Below are 21907 nucleotides of genomic sequence, written 5' to 3'. Positions count from 1 at the left end.
GCTATTTCTTAAGTGAGGCTTTGACAACAGTGTTCTTACTCTGAAAGTTTACAGTTAAAAGCTGTCAATTCTCTTGTAGTCAAACGGGCAAACCGGAAGGGTTTACAGAAGTAGCATTCAGCAGAAACTCAGCAAGGGCACACACAAGCACAACAGCGAACAAAAAGGAGATTTCTAGGCGGAAAAGGATGTAAAGAAGACAGCAGACGTGCTTATGCCAAGGCCCTGGGAACCGCCTACGTCAGCCAGCACAGGCTGGCCCTACAGCAAGTAACGCAACCCCGAAAATACAGAGAAACCTCTTGACCTTTACGCGGCGGCAGGTCGGGAGCAGGGACAGGCCCCGCCGCAAGGCCTACCAGCCGGAGGGAGCGAAGCGGCCCAGCACCCAGCTCTTCACGCTCCAGCCGCCCGGCCCCGGCCGTCCCACCGCCGCCGCCGAGCCGTTCGCCGCTGATGCGTCCCACCAGGACGCTACCGAGGCAAAGGCCAACACAAGCACTCACCCGCCCACCCTCAGGAGCCGCCCGGCGCCATACGCATTTCGCGCCCCTTCCACTGTCCCGAGACACGGCGCGCCGAGCAGCCAATCGCGCGCCCCAGCCGCAGCACGTGAGCAGAAAAGCGTCCACTTATTAGTTCCTTTCTGCCGCGGCGGGGCAGCGCAGGGCTGATTGGTTCTACTGCTGCCGCCGCACGTATTTCCTCAGAGTGCGCAGGGATCGGTGCGGGGCATTGTGGGAGTCCGTGGCGTAGCCGCCGAGGTGCGTGTCTGCTGGCGGCGCGTTGCGCGCACCCGTGTGCGCGCTCTCCGGCTCTGTTTGTTGTTGTGGTTCCACGGTGTCTGGCTCCGCCCCCGCTAGCCAACCAGGGCGGTGAGGGGGATGAGTGTCAGGCGGGACCGCCAATAGTGTCGCGCGGAGCCGGCCGTCTTCGGTCCGCCATGTTAGGATCGTCGGGCTGGCTGACAGGGCTTCTGTTGCCTCCTCAGGAGCGCGGCATGGAGCCGCAAGTGAACCTCCGCGTCACCTGCCGTGGGGAGACACAGAGTTTCCTGGTGTCAGACTCGGCGCACACGACGTGGGCGGACGTGGAGGCCATGGTGAGCGCTGCCCGTCCTGTCCCGCCTGGCCGCGGGAGGCGGCGCAGAGGGCCCGCCGCGGGGCAGTGCTGTCGTAGCCTTGGGGAGCCGTCGCGGTGGGGCGCTGGGAGTGTAAGCGCCTCTCCGAGGGCCCAGCATCTTCTCTCTCGGCTTCCTAAGCTGTGTCCCCCGTTGCACAGGCTGTTAGAACTGGTGTTTTATTCTGCTGCGGTCTCGGTTTTGCTTTTAGCGTAAACAATAACTCTTACTCCTGTTACATACTTAGAGTGGCGTGAAGAGCCTCTTTTGGGTAAAGCTTCTTATGGGTCACTTGTTTTTCTGTGTGAGCAGGTAGCCTTAGCTGTGTGCTTTGCTCGTTCCACGGTTACGGATACTTGGTTTTGGCACTGTACCTTTATAGAGTACAGTCTGTGCCTCTTATTTCCCATTCTTGTATTCATTGAAGTAGATATGGTGAAGCCACATGCTTCTGTTTCTTATAGAATGTTTTCCTGAAGACTTATCTTTGCTCTCTGGGATACTGAGTCACTAACATATGTTTTTGGTTTCTTGCTTCCTTGTGTCTTGTGTACTAGTTTGGATATAACTCTTTGTTAGTGGGCAGTGCATGCATAGATGGCTGTTTATGAGGGTGCGTATATCACTTGGTATATTGAGGAGGTTTTGTGTGGATGTTTATTTCCAGTGCTATTTAGTGAAAATTCTTGTAGTGGCTGAAGTTGAAATTGTGTAGTAAGGATTCCCTTGGCTATGATGAAGCTGCAGTGATTTAATTTAATTTTATTTTTAATTCTGTAGCAACTGTTGTGGTGGTTTTGGTTTTTTTTTTTTTTTTTGCTTAGTCTCGATGTTACATCTTAAGAGATCTTGCCAGTATCTTATTTTCTCTGTTTCAGTTCTTTTTTAGCCACCGTATTTCAGTGTACCTTGTAGGAGGTTCTTGTATTGTGAATTATTCAAATTCAAAGTTTGACTAGCATCATCTTCACTCATTGTATTTAAGTCTTCTAGAAGAGGTGCTAGTTCAGGCTTAAAATACTTGTTGGCAACTGGACTCTGCAGGAATGTCTGAACTAGTCAGAATCCTACTTGCATCAAAGCTGGAAGCAGATTGCTATGTAAGCATGGTGTTGCCCTTAATCTTAAGTAGTCTGAGAGTGAGGGTGTGTTTGTTCAAGGTGTGGTGTTCAATAATGAAACAACAATGTTTCTCTAAGGAAGGTAGTATACCACTGTGTGTTTCTGCAGTATGTTTTGTGAATTACTGTTTCAAGATAGTATCAGTTAAGCTGTGTCTTTCCTGTGCTTTAGCGTACTATTAAACATGTCTGATGTTTATAAGGCATAACCCAATCTCTGGTTCTAGCTTGAGTTTTAGGGGAACAATCTGTGGTACTAGATGATGTAGATACAGATCACAGCTGCTTCTTGACAAGCTGAGTTGGTTCTCTTGCTGCACTCCTAAAATTAAATTGGGATATATCACTGGAAGAACCTGCCTGTTGCATGTTCATTGCAGAATGTATGTAGCTATGCCATTGTGCTCTTGTGGTGCTACATAAGTCCCAGCCATTGACTGTCTTCTAAGGCTGCTAGTGTTCTTCTGTTGGGTCCAGGCTAGCAGAATGTGTCTTGGATACAGCAGTTTTTCAGAGAGAGTTTCTGCTGAGAAAAATACAGCTTGTGTTGGTAAATGATACAAAAAAGCACATGAGCATCAAAGACTGTTATTCAACACGGGGAGACGCCTTCATTTACGGTTAATTTGATGCCATTCATTTTGCCCTATTAAGGCAAAATACAAAACAATCGCTCAGATTTATTCTCTTAATTCTGATCTCTATAATGTTTTTATATGTTCAAATGCACAGTGCATTAGCCAGTGAGTAGTAGAATTAGATACTTTTTTTAGTACTTGGATTAATCCTAGTTTCTCAAAACACAAATAGGTTTGTGGGGGGAAAAAAAAAAAGGCTGATCACCTATGTGAGCTGTCTTCCTGGTGCTTTTTTAATGTAAAAGTTAGCATGTGGTGATTGTTGGCTTTAGCCTTTCTATATTGCAGTGTTTACTGTGACTGAGTTCGTTAACCCTGAGCTAGTCCTCTTATAATGGAAAGGTGGTTATGATTTATTTTGGGGTAAACATTAACTAGGGAAAGTGAAACAGGAAAGAAATGAATTTATTTTCTTTTCGTTATAGAAAGTTAGTAAAGATTGGAGGTCAGGCACTGCAGAGAGTTGTTCAGAAAAATGAATTTTTGTAAAGCATTGTTTATTTCAACTGAGAAATGGGAGGGAGGGGTGGAAGGGTTAAGATACATTTCCCTACTAATAATCACAATTAACTGAAAACTGCTGTAGTCCTGTCCCATTGTGGTTTTGTATTCTTTTTTCCTTACAGGTTAAAGTTTCATTTGACCTGGACAACATTCAGATCAAATACATTGATGAGGATAATGATGAGGTAAAATACCCGTCACCCTCCCAACAGGTTTACTAAAATACAACTGGTGTGAGCCTCTCTGCTTCTTGATAATTTGTAGTGGGTTTTTCAGGAGTATCTATTATGTGGATAGGAGGTGATGGTTTTGCCTGTTTGATAAGAAAATAGCTATTAGTCTTGTGGTTTCACTCTTAATGTAGCGTATTTTACAATATTTTTTTAGAAGCTACTGCTTTTTTTTCCCACCCCATAGAAACAGCCAGTGGCTCTATGTACTCTTGAGGGAGGGATGCTTCTGTTGAGGAACTTTTTTATTTTTCATTTTATCAGGATTAGGTCATTGTAACTATTTGTGTTTGCAACCATGGTAAAGCTCTGTCTCTTCAATCTGCACTTCTTCCTCTGAAAAATGTAGATCCCCTGTCATTAGCACATTTTTACTTCAGTGGTCTGATGTACTCAATCCTTTGCTTGTTTTATGCAAATGCTGTAATCTCCAAACAGATTACTGGCTGGGAAAACAAATCGGTTACTTCTAGTTGTCCTTATTGAGTAACTTCCTGCTTGATATAACCTCACCCACTCATGTTCTTTCTGTTTATCTAGAGATTTAGAGTAGAATGTAGCTCAAACAGAATGTAACTTTTGCAAACTTTGTGTTCCACTGCTTGGTTTGTAGCTCTACTAACTGCAGAAATGGGCATCTTTGTTTTGTTGTGGTGTTTGTTTGGTTTTTTTTTCCCCGTAAGGGGAAATGTCAAGATGCTTCCTGGAACATTTAAGGGAAAGACTCTTACCTTATTTTCCAGCCTGCAGCTGTATAAATTTATAGATGCTTCTGTTAAAGGTCTTTTTCAAATACTGGTAGGCTAAATGTTGTTCAGAATCATGCAGTGCTGTAGTGATTAAATAGCTTCTTGTACTAGTAACTTCTGTGTGCAAAATTGATAAATGAGCACCTGTAGAAGATGGGCTTGGCTTGTATCTCAATCAAAAGAATCATAGAATAGTTTAGGTTGGAAAGGACCTTGAAGATCATTGAGTTCCAACCCCCCTGCCATAGACAGGGACACTTCCTGCTAGACCAGGTTGCTTGAGGCCACATCCACCCTGGCCTTGAACACTTCCAGGGATGGGGCCTCAACAACTTCTCTGGGCAACCTGTTGCAGTGCCTTATCACCCTCAAAGTGAAAAATTTCTTCACGTTGGGCATTAAAAGCAACTGAGTCCAACCTCTGTGTACTTGTATAGTGAACCCAGTGGTACCAGCACCGGCTTACTTCCAGTAGATGAGACCATGCTTGTTCTGAATGCTAGTAGGTGCCAGAGACCTTGCTTATTGTGCAAATCTAATAAAGAACAGCACAACATTGATTAATGATTAAACATGGCAGCAACAACAAATATCTGAAGAAGTGGTATTTTAGAAACTCTGAAAAAAAGTACATTTATTCTGAAAGCATGTTAATTTTAAGAGAATCGCAAAAATTTTTCAGTGGCTATTACTCACTGTTATTTCTCTTTGCAGGTCTCTGTGAATAGCAAAGGTGAGCTGCTACTTTACTGAAGTGAAATCAGTAAAGAGACCCCAACTGTTGTTCGTGTTTTTGGAGAAGTAGTTGAGAATGCTTGCTTTTTGATTTTTGAATTTTATGTATGGTTGGGCATCAAATTCTTCCCAAACAAAGGAGGTTTTGATCTATAGGAACAGGTTGGAAATTATTAAATTAATGGGATATTAAATCTCTAGGCTGTGAGAACATGTTTGCTTGTTGCCATATATGCAACTTCTTTCTTCAATACCACTATTTTAGCAGAATTTACTGAAGTTATGGGAGACACTCCCTGGTGTAAGGGTCCCTAAATACTATGTGCTAAATTTAGATCTATTGTTTGAAATGGGGAAAATTCACTTTTCTTTCCCTTTTTCTTTAGAGGAATATGAAGAAGCTCTGAAGGTAAATGTTCTTTTTTACTTTTGTCAATATATTCATCCTTCTGCAATGAAATTTGGTGTAGCTGAGGGGGAAAAAAAAACACAAACCAGCATTACCTAGCCCATGGGAATCAGAAGAGCTCAATTTCTAGCTTTGGACGCTAGCTTGAGTGTTTTGCTACATTTTTTTTCCATCCAGGCTAGTCTTGAGTTGTATAAATTAGTTGAAATAGGCAGTTGTGTTTCAGGGCCCTGAGCAGCCAATTCATTGGTTAAATCACTGGCTTTCTCAAACACTTAAACAGTAATCCCACGTTTGGAGATACTGAGCTCTAATGTGATCCCTTTAAAAATCTTGCTACGTAGACTTTAATGTTGTACTCTCTGGTAATAAAACTTTAATTGGTATTGATGCTTAGTTACTTTACAAGCAGTTAATTTTACTTAGACAAAATAAGAATTGTGTTCCTTTAAATTTCAGTTGTACTATACTAATGCTTCTGAACTTTTTGCTTATGGTCTGAATTTCAAATCTGATAATAATTTGAAAATAATAATAAATTAAAACTTAGTGTAAGTTCCTGGACAGAATCTCTGTTGTTTACTGACTCATATTAACAGCTTTGTTGCACACTGAAAAATTCCTGCAGGATATCTGGATAGCTAACCTTTTGCTTGTAGTAAACTTTCTAATAAGCGTGTCACCTTTACAAAAGGCAGAATAGCCTCTTAGCTGACTGTACCTTGGCATTTCTCTCAGTTTTTCTTTTTGTGTGTGTTAATGTTTTTCCAACCTCTCCAGTGTAATGCTGCATTTTTACTGGATTTTGTATGTTGGTTGTGCAGTAAATATGTATGTATATACTGTTTATTTAGATTGCAGTTAAACAAGGAAATCAACTTCAGATGAATGTGTATGGAGAAAACTCTTCTCTGAAAGAAACTTCGTATTCTTGTTCTTCACAACTACCTGAAAATAACGTGACAGAAAAGTTAGCACTTCTTAAAGAAGAGAAGAAATATCTTTTGCACTATTCCATGCTAGCTCAAGGGTTAGAGGAAGACTTAAAAAATGAAAAGGAGCTGACAAATCAGGTAGGATGCAGAGCTGAATTATATATTTATTAAAACAAAGAACTCGTAAGTGTAGTTCACTTTATAGACTGATCGTCATCTTTACCCGTACATAAAAAGTCTAAGTTCAGAAGTTGGTCTTTATTTTTAGCTACCTGCAGCCATTGAAGCTTGCAAATTTGTTTGTCTTCAACAGAATATTTTGATGCTACATCTAGAAATACAGATTCTTTTATGTTGACACTTCTTAAGTATTGGTCTCCTAAAGCCCTGATTGCCATCTAGTAACTTCTAGTTGATTTCTTCAGCTTTGATGTGTAATTACACTCAAATGCTAATAAGGTAGAAATCTTTCAGGAAAATGTCGGTGACTTCCTTGTGTTGCATTTCCACTGTTTTCCAAAGAACTTGATTTTTTTGTTGTTGTTGTTTTTTTTTTTTGTAAAGACAGTTGAGGGGAGAGCTGTTTGAAAGTGGTTAACTTGCTGTATTGAAGTTTTTTGCAGCTTTGCATACTTAAGATTTGTGACCTATTTTTGTATTTTTGTGGTGTGGTTTTATTTGTTTTGTTTGTGTTTGGTTTCCCACCCCCCAGCAAAAGTTAAATCACACTAGAACAGGAAGAAAAAATGAAAATCCTCCAGAATGGTTTACTAGCTACTTGGAAACAGTAAGTACACTTTCTTCTGAATTTTAGTATTCTTAAAGGAATATGTAACAGACTGGGTGGAAAAGATACCTGTGATGCCTAATTATGCATCTGATCACACTTGCTCTTAGTAGTTGTGACCAGGATCTTAAAGGTCGTTTAGGCATCTAATCTCTTTGCTTTTGTGGTGATAAATGGAAACTAGATGTCTAGCTATGACTGTGTAGGTGTTACATTAAAAAAGTTTGATACATTCTACTTCTTGTCAAAAGTGGATTTTTTGGTTTATGGACTGGATTGGCTTGAGCTTAGTTTTAAGTAGCTCCTGTATTGGAATCCTTGTTGCACTCCAGATAGTCATAAGAACGTCAGGGTACTCATGATGAGAGTGAGCATGAAATATGGTGTTGCTGTTGGAGACTCTTGTTTGACTGGTTTCAGTAGGGTAATCCTTGGGGTTTCCTGAGATTTGAAGCATTTGATGACCTTGTTTTTCTTGATTGTTCATATTAAGAAAATATTTTCAGGAGGCCAGTGAGTATAACCTATAGATTAATAAGATGTGGGTGTTAACTTGTTCTGAACAGCTAATAAACATCACTGAGAAGCAGTTAGAAATTAATGCTAAGAACTAATTAGCTAGTGAAACCTCTTGAAACTAAAAGGTACAGTGGTGCAATAGTATATGCATTTATCTTGAAGCTTTTTTTCCCCTATCATCTCCCTTTCTTTGCCACCTCTTTACACAAAGTAAAGGTAGGGGAACTTGATGGCTGTACTTAAAACATCCCTGGTGGACAAAATCGGGACTTGATGATAGTGACTCCAGAAGGGTTTGTTGGGAGTTGTGTTAATTGTCTCAGAGATTAGTTTCCTTCCTTTTGTTCAAGGTTATGGAAGAACCTTAATATTGTAAACATGAATATGTAATTTCTAGTTTGCCTTGTTAAAACCTATGGGCTAGTATTTTCTAAAATACAAATACTCTTTGAGGAGTGTGATGCTTGTTTAGTTTCATCTGGAATGTGCTGGGGGGTTGGGAAGTGGATTCCAAGCTGTTTTATGACTTATGGTTTGAGAGACTTGGGCCAAGTAATCGACTTTTGAAGCCACGTGGGTGGGTCTCATCCATGACTACTTTAATTTTTTTTCCAGTTCAGGGAGCAAGTAGTTAAGGAAACTGTTGAGAAACTGGAACAGAAGCTGTATGAGAAGCTTGTTCATCACAATCAGCCTCCAGATTTTTCTGAGAGCTCTATTACAGCAGCACCTCCAACTTCAGCGAGCCAATCAGGGAATGGAAACCAGTGTGACTGGCTGATCTCCTGCTGCAACTGCCAGGCCCGAATTGTTGGAGTTCGCTACCAGTGCAGGTAGCATATGCTGAGAGATGGGAGTGTGGGAAACCTGATGTGCAGGGCATGGGAATGAGTCTGAGAAACTATCTTGATGTCATAGACTTCTAGATCTCTAATCTGCAGCATGCTGTACGCTTCAGAACCTCTATGTGTCTCTCACAAACCTCATGTTCTCTGCTGTGGTGACTAGACCGTATCTGCATAAGAGCAGGATTAATACTATTTTGAGAAAATGTGACTGCTAAAACAAAGCGAGAGAACTTCATAGCGTTTGCTATAGTCTCAAACACTTTTTACCTTTTTTGCATATAACATGCAATAGTTGTAAAGGAAAATGCTTCATTTCAGTTCAGTTAACTAAAAAGAGCAAAACTTATAACCACCGGTCTGTAATAGTCCTTTATTTAGTTCTGACAGTCAGTGAGACTAAGCAGGTGATACTTTTTAAAAAAAGTATCTTACTGTTGTCAGTTTAGTAATATGAAATAGGTTTGAGTGTCTCAAATGAGGTGTCAAAAGTGAGGTTTTTATTTGAATGAGGCAACTGCTGCAAAGGTAAGTATTTTAGGACTAGACAGCAGTAGTGAATGGAATGCCAACAGGGGTTTTTCTTCGGATGTTTATTTTTCTTGCTGGCAGAAGTTGACAGTTGGTTTTTTACTAGTCCTGTTCCTGCAGGAGCAATCTGCTTTGCATCCCTGAGTACTTCAGTTGACTTATCTTCTGCATTTTCATAAGTATGATGCTGTTTCTGGCATTGGATTTCAGTATAATGTTTTATCCTTTATAGCAACAATTGTTAGTCACTTGTGCTAAAGAAAGCATCAGTTTTTTTCAATGTGTATTCAAGAAGGAAGTGAGAACTGTGCTGCAGTTTTATAAGTGAGAGGACCAGCTTCTGTTTCACTCAAGCACTGCTTACAATGGTAGTATGATGCAGAGTTGTTTCTCTGCAGAAATATAAGGATTAATTATTCTTCAGTGTCTTTCTAGTGCATTAATTCTTTGTCTGCCTCTTGGTAACCTTCTGCCTTTTCTGCTTTGCAGCCTTTGTCCAGCCTACAATATCTGTGAAGAGTGTGAAGCAGGAACATATGCACATGATCCTAATCATGTCTTGTTAAAGCTGCGAAGACCTGTACTATGTACTGCTGAGAATTACAGTCTTGCAGAGTTTTCACCTCGCCTGCCTGCTACTCTGGAGCAAGTTAGGTACTGACAGATGCCATGATTTACCTAACAAGATTATCCTTATAGCAAAGTGGAAACACATGTATTGGGGTTGATGTTCAGCTTTTATTTTAAATTTAGAGATATCAAGAAATGGAAATGGTACTCAAACTTTACTGTGAGTAGCTAAAAATAGCTATATACTTACAAATGACCAAAGTAATAAATCTTGCAGCATTTTTGATAACAAAGTAGAAAAGACAGAATTTTGTGCCATAGGTGGGTAGCAGACTTTGAGAGCTTGCTTTTTCTTTGAGCATACTCTAATCTGCCTTTAAGTTTGCCCTTTCACTGAGACCATTCAAAATAACTTCATGTGCAACTATGAAGATGTTCTTTTAAAATCACCTGGTATCCAGTCTAAAAGCATGAGACATTGCCTGGAGTGTTCTCTATGAGACTAAGATTGTCTTGGATAAAGCTAAATTCTAATCAATTTTATGTATTGTAACAAGGTGGCTTATTCTCTCTGCAGGCTCCAGAAACAGATGGACAAAAGATTTCTGAAGGCAGAAAAGCAAAGATTACGAGCAGAGAAGAAACAGCGAAAGGCAGAGGTCCGAGAGCTCAAAAAGCAGCTAAAACTGCACAGGAAAATTCATCTGTGGAACTCTGTCCATGTATTGGAAGCTAGTGGCTCGCCCACTTTGAAATCTGAGAGTCTTCAACCTAATACCTTCCTGTAAGAGATGTTGTTAGCTGAGCATTCCTTAGTTGTGCTGTCTGTCCTTTAATGATGAGACCAAGTTAAAGTAATGTGGAAGGTTACAAAATTGCTCATTTGAAGTATCATTTGTCATTGGACCCTGTGAGAATTTTGTCTAAATGGAATTTGCAAGGCGGAGTGTTTTTATTGTTTTTACTTGGAAAGAGAGTAGGGGAAGAAAAAAAGCAACTGATGGTTATTCCCAGAAACTTACAGACTTATATAGATTTAGGAGGAAGGAGAATGCCTAGGATTATGTATATATGCATACAGTGTAAACTAACATTACTACCAGTTTTAAAGTCTGTATCTTCCCGCTATATTAAGCGTCTCTGCATAAAGTCAAGCACATTCTGTGTGCTTATGTTCATTGCTCTTCTTTTTTTTTTTTTTCCTCCCCTTTTTTCCTTTTTTATGTGATCTTAGGCTGAGACACACTAGACAGGAGCCTTTGCAGGCAACCCCTTTGTATTTTCTGTTCCCTGTGGTTTTATGAATGTACAGGTGTAAAACTTGTGTAGTTCTAGTTTCTTGAATTCATCCCTTCTGTTTAGGGCATTTAAATGTCAAATTAACATTAATCGCTTACTTATATTTATGAGGAGCTTGAAATAGCTGTCTTTGCTTCCTTTTTGCTGAACAGGCATTTTGCTGAACAGGCATATTACAGGTACAAAACCAATGCTAATTTAGGTCTGATATAATTTTTTTTAGGTCTTTTAAAGTCAGCATGCATATGAGTTGCTTCACCAGTCCCCTCTGTGTGACCAAATTAACAGTAAAGCTTTGGATTAAATCTCTTTTGAGCCCTTTCCAGGAAAAAACTTGTATCTTGCTGAAAAATGTTGATAGTAAGGCCAAGTAAGACACTAGCATTAGATTATAGCACAATCTTTTTGATTCAACGTCATAAAGATAGTAACTTAATTCTCTAGCAGAATAGCATAGCCCAAAGTTCTATCAGACTAAATCAAATCAAGTAAAGAACAGTGAACTCTTCTCTGTTAAACCTGAGTTCTGTAATTATAAAAACATTCTTCCAGATAAGCAAATCTTGGTTTTGTGTGTTTCTTTTTTCCTTAAGCAAAGGAAAGCAAACTGCTATGTGCTGTTTAGACTTCAGATGAAAACAGTAGCTAAAATGTTAGGTTTCTGAAGCACTTGTAGAGATAAAAGAAGAAAACGAACTAAATGGCCTCCTCCATTTTTAGCCAGTGAAATAGCAGCTGAAGAACTTCCTCAATTTTGGTGGGGTTTTTTTGGTATATTTGTTTGTTTGTTTCCTTCCCTCCAATCCCAGGAGTCCTAGTCAACCCTTCCAAGCAATTGTCCCAACACTAAGTGCAGTGTTTGTGGATGAGAATTTGCCAGATGGGACTCACTTGCAACCAGGAACAAAGTTTATCAAACACTGGCGAATGAAAAATACTGGCAATGTGGAATGGAGCTCAGACACAAAGGTATCTTTCCTTTGCTATTACTTTTACATACTAAAATAGTTCTGGAAGATAATATTTGTATGCATTGGGAATCTGAATCCTCTGTCAGAACCCATTTAGGATTTCATTTGGCCTGTTAATTCACAAGCTGGGAATTCTGGGGCAATAAACTCTCTAGGTACTATTTACAACTGTGGACTATAGGAGGAAAGCAATCAAGATTAACATCACTAGTGCTGTTACAATGTTACAGTTCAACCTTGTTTACAACCAATGTGTTGCTTTTCTGACTTCAAAAAGCTTTTTGAGTGACTGAGTTCATGTTGAAAGATGAAAGTTGTGGTGATAGTGACTAATGTGAGAATGTTTACTAGCAGCTTCTCTTCTCCATGCCTAGCATCTGCAAGGCCTTTCAGCAGAGGAATTTTAAGTGCTCTTTACTGCCCACAGTTTGCAGAGAAGCTTGTGAAGTTAACTTTTGCTTTTTCTGTTGTGTATTTCAGCTGAAACTTATGTGGGGAAATCTGACCTTGGCATCCTCTGAGAAAAAAGATGTGTTAGTACCATCCCTTCCATCGGGACAAGTAGGAACTGTTTCAGTTGAGTTTGTAGCCCCTAATATAGAAGGAACTTATACCTCTCACTGGAGACTGTCACACAGAGGGGAACAGTTTGGGCCCAGGATCTGGTGCAGCATTGTGGTGGATCCCTCCCCAGCTACTGACTATCTAGAAAGCAATTGGAAGGATTCTGACTCCTGTCAGAAGGACAAAGCTTCCAGCACCAAACAGGCAAGTAACTCAAGTGGTACTTGGGGCAGTTGTGAGTTGCCTAGTAGAAGGAGCAATGAATATTGTTTGGTGCAATGGTGTAGTGTCCCTAACTATATTGATTTCCAGGGGATTCTTTGGGTTGTTTGCTTCTAATTTTTATTTTTAATAGAAAAGAAATACAACTTTTACTGCATTTGTAAGTTTTAAAATGGTCATTCTTTTTGACAGGCATGGGACTAGTTATGAGTCTGCAGCTATTTGTCTAGTTCTTTGAACTGAAACACTGCAGGATTTCTCTTTATGTTAAATTTTCTTTTTGGCTATAAACCGCGTTGAATTAAATCTCTTTTCAAGTCACTTATGTTCTTATACACAATATTCAGGCTTTAAATTTCATGTAATTGTTTTATTTGCTGCCTGCCTAAGGAGCTTCTGGGGTGTTTTTTTTTTTTTTGCTTTTTCAGGATGCTTCTTTAAAGACAGAAGCAGGTGCTCAACTGATGGGTGAAATCACGGGGCAGGCTGAAATACCTCTGCCAGCTATTCCTTTGAAGATCAAAAATCTGCCAAGTGAGAGAGAATTTTATATCCCATCTGTTGATCTCCTCACTGCACAGGTAAAGTGCTAAAATTCAGGTAGAGATAAACCACCTTGAGTTGGATATCTGACATCCATAAGAATAAAAAGCTTCTGAGCTCTAAAATAGCCGCTGTATTTTCAGGAAGAGTATATTGCATTTTATATAGCAGAACTGTTTTTCCAAAGCAGTATCGGGGACTGTCTCTTTATGGAAAGTATGTGTAAGATAAACAAAGATTCTCAGTAGCATCACAGGGTTGGGTCCTTCTCTGGCCCTTAGCAAGGGAGTACTTAGCTTTGCCTCTTGCTGACATAATTTGTGTACCATATTCTGTGATGTGGATATAAGTTACAGGAAAACTGACCTCTGTCTGAGATCATGCTGGGTAACTAACAAAGTGGAGTAGGCTTATTTGTAAGTTAATGGGATCTGATGCTGGAAAGTACAGCATAAGATTCCATTTCGGGGTTTGCTGATGAAAACTGTGTGGTGTTTCTTTATGTAGGATTTGCTGTCCTTTGAGCTGTTGGACATTAATATTGTGCAGGAATTGGAGCGAGTGCCACATAATACTCCTGTTGGTAAGGTTCTTCTCATATTCTGTCTGCTGTCTCTAACATTCAGAGTTAACTGTTTACCCAATAAAAAGCTGAACTTATTTGTGCAGAAGGCTTATTTGCTTTTCAGGGTAGAGTATCTTCCCAGCTTTTCTGTCTTTCCATTTAAATTCTTGCTGCAGCCTTAGAGGATGTATTTGATAACTCTTTGTATCCTCTGTAGTTTTCAGTCTTGGCTTCTTTTCAGCTTCACGTCCCCAAGACCATAAGACTGCAAACATTGAAGAAGGCTGCCATTTTCTTTGCTCAACCAATGCCAGTGTAATGCAAAGCTAGTTGCTTATTTCGCTAAATTATCCTGTAAGATAACTGGGTTTCTTCAGTCTTAGAAGAATATCCCTAAAAAAGGAGAACTTAAGAGGTTGCCTTCTAGAGGAAGGAAGGTTCTTGCTCCTTTAGTGCTACTTATCTTTGCTACCTTTGTTTTTCAGACATGACTCCATGTATGTCCCCTTTGCCACATGATAGCCCCTTGCTGGAGAAACCTGGTTTAAGTCAGATAGAGGAGGAGAATGAGGGCAGTGGATTTAAACCAGTGCCTGGTAAGCAGTAGTTGTGGGGAGCTTGGGGGTGAGGGGAGGAGGATGTTGTCACTTTGGTGCGGTCAGCAGTCTTGGTGTCTAAAAAGAATTGGCACTTCTGTCTTTGCCTTCTGTGGAAAACTAAACAGTTATTTGTCTCATGAACCTGTATTCAGATGCTGCTCTCTGATTGTAGAGGCTAGAGCATGATATATGTATACTTCAGAAATACAAATGCTTCTCTTGATTTGTCCAACTACTTGAATTGTTGGGAGAATTGACAATTTGCCTCTTATAGACTAGACTACACTCAAAACACTCTAGGTGTGGCTCCCATACTTCTCAATCACTTTCACATTCAACTTCAACTGAATTCCAAAATCTTTGTCTCTACATGTTAACTCTTTTTAAAAATTCAATATTAGCCTTGACTAGCCTAAAAAATTCTTCTTATACTTACATTTCCTTGTGGTGGAGTTAAAATAATCTGTTATGTTTCCTTTTCAAAGGAATGACAGAAGCCTGCTTTCCTGCAGATACTTGTGTGGTGAAAGTGAAAGCTGAACATCCGTTGAACCAGGAGGAAGGGGAAGAAGATATGAGTGGGACTCAGTTTGTCTGTGAAACTGTAATTCGCTCTCTAACTCTGGATGCTGCACCTGACCATAAGCCCCCACAAAAAAAGAAAATCCTCCAAAGTATGTACTGTCTTTAGCTGGCTTCTGTGGTTTTACTTTTTAGCAGTCAGACATTGACCACAAGCTGCCCTGCACTGCAGATAGTGTAACTGTTTCTCCTGATTGTTTTATTAGACTCTTTACAAACGTTGCAAGACACCTTCAGTTGCAGTATGATAAATGAAGAATCTACTAGGATAAAAACTAATTCCACTTCCACAAAGGAAGCAAAGAGTCATCAGTCAGAGGTGATGACAGAAATTGACTGTGGTAAGTAAAAGAGGTTTGAATTTAAGATAAAGCTGTAATAAGGGCTATAAAGAAAAAAAGGTGTAAAAAGATGTGACACTGTTCTAGGAAATTGTTCCTCATTAGTTCAAGAGAATCATTATTACGTCAGAAAATTGATGTCAGGACTGTGAACAAGCAGCTAGTTTAACAGCTGCTTAAAAAAAGGTGAAATTGAGAGGTAGATGTTCCAATGGGGTATTCAAATAAGTGCTCATATGTTGTACATGGCTGGTGCTTTTTCAGAGTCGGTGCTTTGAACTTTGTGTTGCAAGTAATTTAGGAGCTGAAAACTATTGTTTAAGTTCTCAGTGTAGCTCTCTTTCCTGTTTTTATTATAAGCATTGGTATCAGCAGCATTTCTGTGTAGGCTTAACAGTAAGATCTATTACTCTTTCATATTGCACCCCTTCCCTCCCCCCAATAGACAATACTATACCATTAATATCAGCAGCAAAGTTTTACTGTTGTTTCTGAATTCTTGTATTGTATCTGGGACAATACTGTCTCTGCTGTTATCTGTACAAAATGGAAAATTGTTAATGCTTTACTGTACTTTTCCTGTTAGGGGACCTTCCACTGTCTGATGAGAGAGTAAGCCCCTGTAGTGATACTGGCAATTCTGATGAAGAGGAAGATGATGATAAAGATGATGTTCAAAGTCAAGGCTCCTCTGCTTCATCAGAGGATTATATCATTATTCTCCCTGAGTGCTTTGACACCAGTCGTCCTTTAGGGGATTCTATGTATAGTTCGGCTCTTTCTCAGCCCACTTTGGAAAAGACAGGAGAACCTGAAGCAGGAGCAGAGAATCCAGAAGGGAGAAGCCAGCCACAGATCAACAGTGTCAGTGATATTTTGACAGTGTCACAAACACTGGCAGTAGTACCACTAACCCCAGAGATTGCGGACACCTTACCCCAGGCACAAAGGTATGCTTCTTGGACAAGAACAAAATGGTTATGTTAGGGTTGCTGTAGAGTCTGAAGGGCGTTGTGCTTAAGTTCAGTGTCCAGACAAAGTGTTGCAACAAAAGCTTTGTCGCATACTGGAGTGAACATCCTAAATCCTGCAACACTCTGATTAGGTGAGTGCGAGAGAGGGAAAGAAGGGAGCATGTGAAGGTTTTTTTCTCTTGACTGATGACCTTAACTTAACTACATGTGTACATGTAGAATAAAAATAATAAAAGTAATTTTTTGTCTTACATTCTCAGGAATCTTGCATCTCTTCAGAATCGTATTTTCCAAGAACCAAATATATCAGCTTCAGAGAATATCTCTTCCACTCCTCATAATCAAATAAGAGAAGGTATTGACAGTACTTAATGAAGGGCGCATCCACAGTTGTCATCACTTATTTCTTATGCCTAGTATTGGATTTGATGTCTTGTTATTCTTGAGGAGAGCAGAAATCTACCAAGTAATGACTGTTTGTTTTTTTTCTCTGGGCGTTGAAATTTTGCTTTACAGAAGATTTGGATAAAGAAGTAATTGGCTGTGTGGAACAGCTAAGAGCATCTATTAATTAGAAATTGTAGGAGGCTACTCGGAAGTATTTGTAGACATCCAGAAAATTACCTCTCTCTGGAATTAACGAGCTATGTATTTAAGCTGCTGTTACAGTCACTGGGAGCTCAGACAACAGTTCGTGTCATGTTAAAATAAACAATCCACTGACTAATCAGCCAAATGACTTTGGAAATTCTTTTGATTGTTCTGACTTCAGTGAGAATCCTATACCTAGCTTGTGTCTGGATGACTAAACTTGAAAGTATTAATTTTGATCTGCGTCCCACTGATTTCCATTTATGTACATGTTGTATCTCTTCAGCTTCTTGTGAACTGCACATGTTGATATGATGTTTTTACTTCCTGTTCCAGAACCCAGTGGTGAAGACAATCATGAACCAGGATCTTCTGGATTTCTAACTAGTAAACAGATGTGCTCAGAATACCCAAGGTAATGGAGCTGAAGCTGTGACTTCACAAATACTGTTTTAAACTAAGAACTGCTAAATTAGTTATCTAGGAAAAAGCAGTGGCTTACAGATGTAGTCAATATTTTGGTAGAAAGGCCTCCCTTCTTAAAGGAAACATATGCTGAATTATGTGATGCTATATTTTCATACGACTTTGGTTTTTACTTACACATGAATATGAAGGATGCAGAATTGGCAAGCAAAAATGTATGAAGAGCTTAAGCTGAATCCTTCTAAAATTCTGTGATTTTCTTCTGGAAAATCTCAGGATTCTTAAAACAGGGATTTCTTAAGTTAGCTACAAAGATAATCATCTGAAGATACTGAGACTGAAGGAATAGGACAAAACATTGAGCAGAACGTTAAGTGACTTAAGAATTGATGGAAAACAAACAGAAGTTACTCTGGCCTGAATGGATGTGTCACAGTGCACACCTTTCAGGTATAGATGTACTCTTCTGGGTCAGAATATGTAATTCTTTACAAACAGCCATGTTACAGAAAGCAAACTAATGTACTTTAGCTCAAACCCCCAATTTAATAGAAGGTATCAGGAAAGAAGGAATGAGCTTCCTGGATAGCTCAATTCCCGAACAGCAATGATTCCTTTGGGTCATAGGTTGTTCTGTTCAACAAGAACTACATCTCAGTTGGCACATGAAAGGGAGAGACTTGCATTTCATGTGAAAAAAACACTTGGCTCTACTGACCCTAAGATAATACCTGACTTCTCTGCAGATACCCTCAAGGAAGCAGCATTGCAGGAGAACTAGTTAAAGGAGCTTTGTCAGTTGCTGCTTCTGCCTACAAAGCATTATTTGCTGGACCACCAATTATAGAACAGGTAAATGTCTTTCCTGGATGTTATGTGAGTTTCATAGAATGCTAGCCTTAAAATTATAGGTCTGTTTTTTATAAAGTCAATATTCTTTATAGGACTTCATGCAACAGTAAAATGTTAAGCTTGATGGGAAATCAGCAGATAGGGAAATCTACCACAGGGATAGAAGCATGTCTCATAGCATCATGTAAGAATAGTAATTCACCTTTGTAAGTTAACAGTGAAAGTGAATATAACCAGCTAAATTGTGTACAAAAGGGCCTCTGTGCCTTTAATGTATTCTAGTATGATGCAGGACCACTGCTTCAAGCAGCAAAAATAAATTACCTTTTTGTGTCTTGTCTCTATCTTTTGTTTTTAGCGGCCAGCAGCTACAGAAGAGCACACTGCCACACTTCTATCAAGTCTGTGTGAGATGGGATTCTGTGACAGGCAGTTAAACCTGCAACTGCTGAAGAAACACAACAATAATGTGGTTCAAGTGGTAACTGAATTGCTTCAGATCAGTAACAGTGACTGGTACAGCAGTAGATGCTGAACCTTCCTGATGGAAGGAGGAATCCTCCTCTTTGAGTAAACTTGCATTAAACACTGCAACAGAAGCAGGCTGCTTTCTGTTTGGAGGTGTAACTAAAACTTTGACTTTTCTTTGAGCTTTTGACTTTTTTTTTTTTTTTCTCATGAAAATGTCAAACAGTGCTTGTCACAACATCTTAGAATTGGAGACCAGAATTTCACCTGTTACTTGGAACTCGTAGTCTTTAAGTCTCTAATTTCATACTGAACCCTTTTATCAGGGAATCCTGTAGAATTACTTTAAACGTCCACCCAGATGAAAACTTCCCCTTTTATTGTGTGTAAATCTTTTATTAATTTTTTTTTAGGCAGCTGGAAACTTGTTCTGTTGACTTTTACCAAGCTTTGGAATAGGAACCAATGTAAAATGCTGCTGTAAAATGTAGTCTTGCCTAACTTACAAGAGATCCCCACAACTAGCAAGTTGTTTCTTCTGATATGATTTAGTAATTGATTTGTCCAATGCATGATAGTAATGTAACAGACTTAAACCTTACAGATGATTCCTAGAAGATAAAAGATTGCTCGTACATGAAAGCCATCTTCAACCATCAAACAGCTTTTGAAAAGTCTGAAAGTGTAACCGCTTTTAAACTGATGAATACCAGGAAAGTCACTGTTTCTTGTAGCAGAATGAAGTAGGTTCAACTGCTGCTTGTAAATTCATTCTCCATCTCTTGTAATGACATATCTCTAACAGGAAAATATAGCCTACATAAAATATTTTGTTAAAAATTGAGTGTAAGGGTAGGAAAGATCTTTCCAAGAATCTTTACAGGCTCTTTGTAAAAATACTACAAATTTGACTACTATCTCTTTTTCAGTATAGTGCAAATCTCTTCTTCTGTTAAAACCACATAGAAGAATTGAAGAATGTGTAGAAACCTAGACTTGAATTGGAGTACAAATTCTGTTAATGTTTAGGAATGGGAAGAGTGCTTGAGGTAGGGATTGTGTGACTTACATTATAGTTTGAAAAATGCATTAACTGAAGTAGTGTTAAGTGTACAGGCTCCTGTGATGGTTCTAGCTGCTCCTGTGTTTCCATGGACACATCTGTAGCATTAACTTTTCTCACAAGATTTTGCTTTAGATGCCCATATTTTAATTTGGAAATCTCAGAATTCCCGTTCAAGTGTGCTGAGAGAGATTTGATTCTGAAGAATCACGAGAAACGAGCAACATACCCTGCTGTGCAGTGGTGTATCCATAGATAACTTTTCAGAGTCCAGTCCCTCTGACAGTGACAGCAGTGTTGGCTACGTTCTTACTTTCAAGCAAACTTTTTTCCTTGCTGCAGTAAGAGACCATTGATCCTAAAATAACTTATTACTGCTGCTTCAAACTAAGGTGTTCCTGTTTTGTCACAAAGTAGCTGAAGCAGTATCAGTATTGTGACTGACCAGGTGATCAGTAGTAGTAATTTTTTTTTTAAAGACATAATATCCTTAGAGATAAGATACCATTAAAATAATTGAAGAAAAAAAATGTATCATACCATTTTTGGTTTAAACCTATTTTTATAGATTGTGGAAGATATACTCTTAAATGTTTATTTTGAAATACAGTAGAACTATCTTGCAGTGTTTCCCATCCCCCTGTACACCAGTACAACTGTCTGCTGCGGACCAGATAAAGAACTTCCTGTAACGTGATCAACTGTGTTTTTTTCCTCACCTGAACTTGTGCGTTCTGCTTTGAGTACCTTTTGGCTTGTGCCTCCTCTAGAACGAGGAGGAGAGGACGTGGATGGATGAAGTACAGGAGCCGGTGAAATTTCCAGGTGTAGCATGGCTGGCTGCAGTGATCTGGGCTGCCCAGCAGGACACGTGGTCTTTCTGTGTGTACCTTCACACTGGGAATGTTAATGTGTTCTATAAATTAACAAAACACTAAAACGTTTGAGGAGGAACACTTCATTGCAGGTTGAAAGGTGAAGTGTGAAATGCTGTTTTCTTTAGGTTACTTTTTACTAGGGTTTAGATAATGTATGCCCAGGCTTAAGATAGATATATTTGTCAGCTTTGTATATTTTGTTAATGGATGCATGTTATAATTTATAATATATTCTATAGCGCATATATGACCTCTGTATCCTATTTGAACCTCAGCAGTGGTGAGGGGGGAGGGCCGTACAGTGAAGCCGGCTGCCCCCGGGCTCTCTCCCGGCGGGGCCGCCCCGCTCCCGCCCCGGCCCCGCCCCGCCGCGTTCTCGGTTCCTCCTGGCGCGGCAGCTGCCCGCGGCGGGCGCCCGGTAAGGGGGCGCGGAGGGCCCCGGGCTGTGGGCGAGGGCAGGCCCGGGGGAGCGGGCGGCGGGGCCGGGCCGGCCCGGGGAGGCAGTGGGGCGTCTGTCGCGCTCGAAACTCGCGTCAGTTGTGGCCTTCGCTTTCTGCTTCCTGTTGTGCACCTCGAGGCTGCCGCGGTGGTAGTAGTGGCACTTGGGGCGGGCGGGTTATGGTGAACCTGAAAGTGCCCAAGGGCTGAAACTTCACCCGCTGTGCCGTTCCCCTGGTCTCTCTGGTGCCCACTCACGCCTTTCCCAGCTTTCCTGGCTGGTTGTCCCAGTTCTGTGAAAGGCTGCCACTCCTCCTCGCTGCTTGTTTCTGAAAAGCTAGAGAATGTCAACTGAGAGCATAGGTGAAGCTGCAGCCTCACTGCCCAGGACCCTCAAGAGGCTCCAGAGATGGGGACGTGTGGTACAATGTAATAAGGGCCTTCCAGTGTTAGAAAAGTGCAGATCCTTGAAGCATCTCTGGCCTGCCCTTGCCCTTGGCATGCTGCAGGAGGGTGGGGAATGCTGAATTACCTGGAGCCTCCCTGCAGTGTCCTTGCAGAACTGCATAACTGGGGTACTGGGCTGCTGCAAGGCCACTCTGGCCCTCCAGGGCCGAACAGGCTGTGCTGCAGCCACGTCCACCTCTGCGAGTTCAATGAGATCCCGGCTCTTCCTTTGTGAGTGAGGAAACCAGTAGCTGCCTCTGGAATTGGCTCATGCCCTGCAATTGTGGCCCAGGTTTGTGGGCTGTGGAATGAGCCCTGTGCTCCGCAACTCTGCTCTGGCGGTTCTCCACTGCCAGACGGTGACTTCCATCCCCAGTGTGTCTTATAACAG

General features: G+C 40.5%; 1 protein-coding gene across 1 annotated transcript; it reads left to right on the top strand.

Moving 5' to 3' along the window:
• Window positions 1-943: 943 nt before the first annotated feature.
• Window positions 944-20876, top strand: NBR1 (NBR1 autophagy cargo receptor; the record flags this gene model as incomplete). The annotated part of the gene is made up of 21 exons (XM_082494784.1): window positions 944-1102; window positions 3506-3568; window positions 5077-5095; window positions 5484-5506; window positions 6361-6579; window positions 7154-7228; window positions 8363-8580; window positions 9613-9777; window positions 10271-10477; window positions 11802-11961; window positions 12444-12731; window positions 13178-13330; window positions 13800-13875; window positions 14343-14453; window positions 14942-15130; window positions 15245-15379; window positions 15966-16329; window positions 16614-16708; window positions 17281-17359; window positions 18117-18222; window positions 18581-20876. 21 exons carry the CDS (start codon window positions 944-946, stop codon window positions 18755-18757), a joined length of 3081 nt encoding a protein of 1026 aa, XP_082350910.1. The 3' UTR covers window positions 18758-20876.
• Between the last annotated feature and the right edge of the window lie 1031 nt (window positions 20877-21907).

Source organism: Vanellus vanellus (genome assembly GCF_965231255.1).
Source record: "Vanellus vanellus genome assembly, chromosome: 24".
Lineage (NCBI taxonomy): Eukaryota > Metazoa > Chordata > Aves > Charadriiformes > Charadriidae > Vanellus > Vanellus vanellus.
This window is presented reverse-complemented; position numbering and strand designations above follow the sequence as displayed.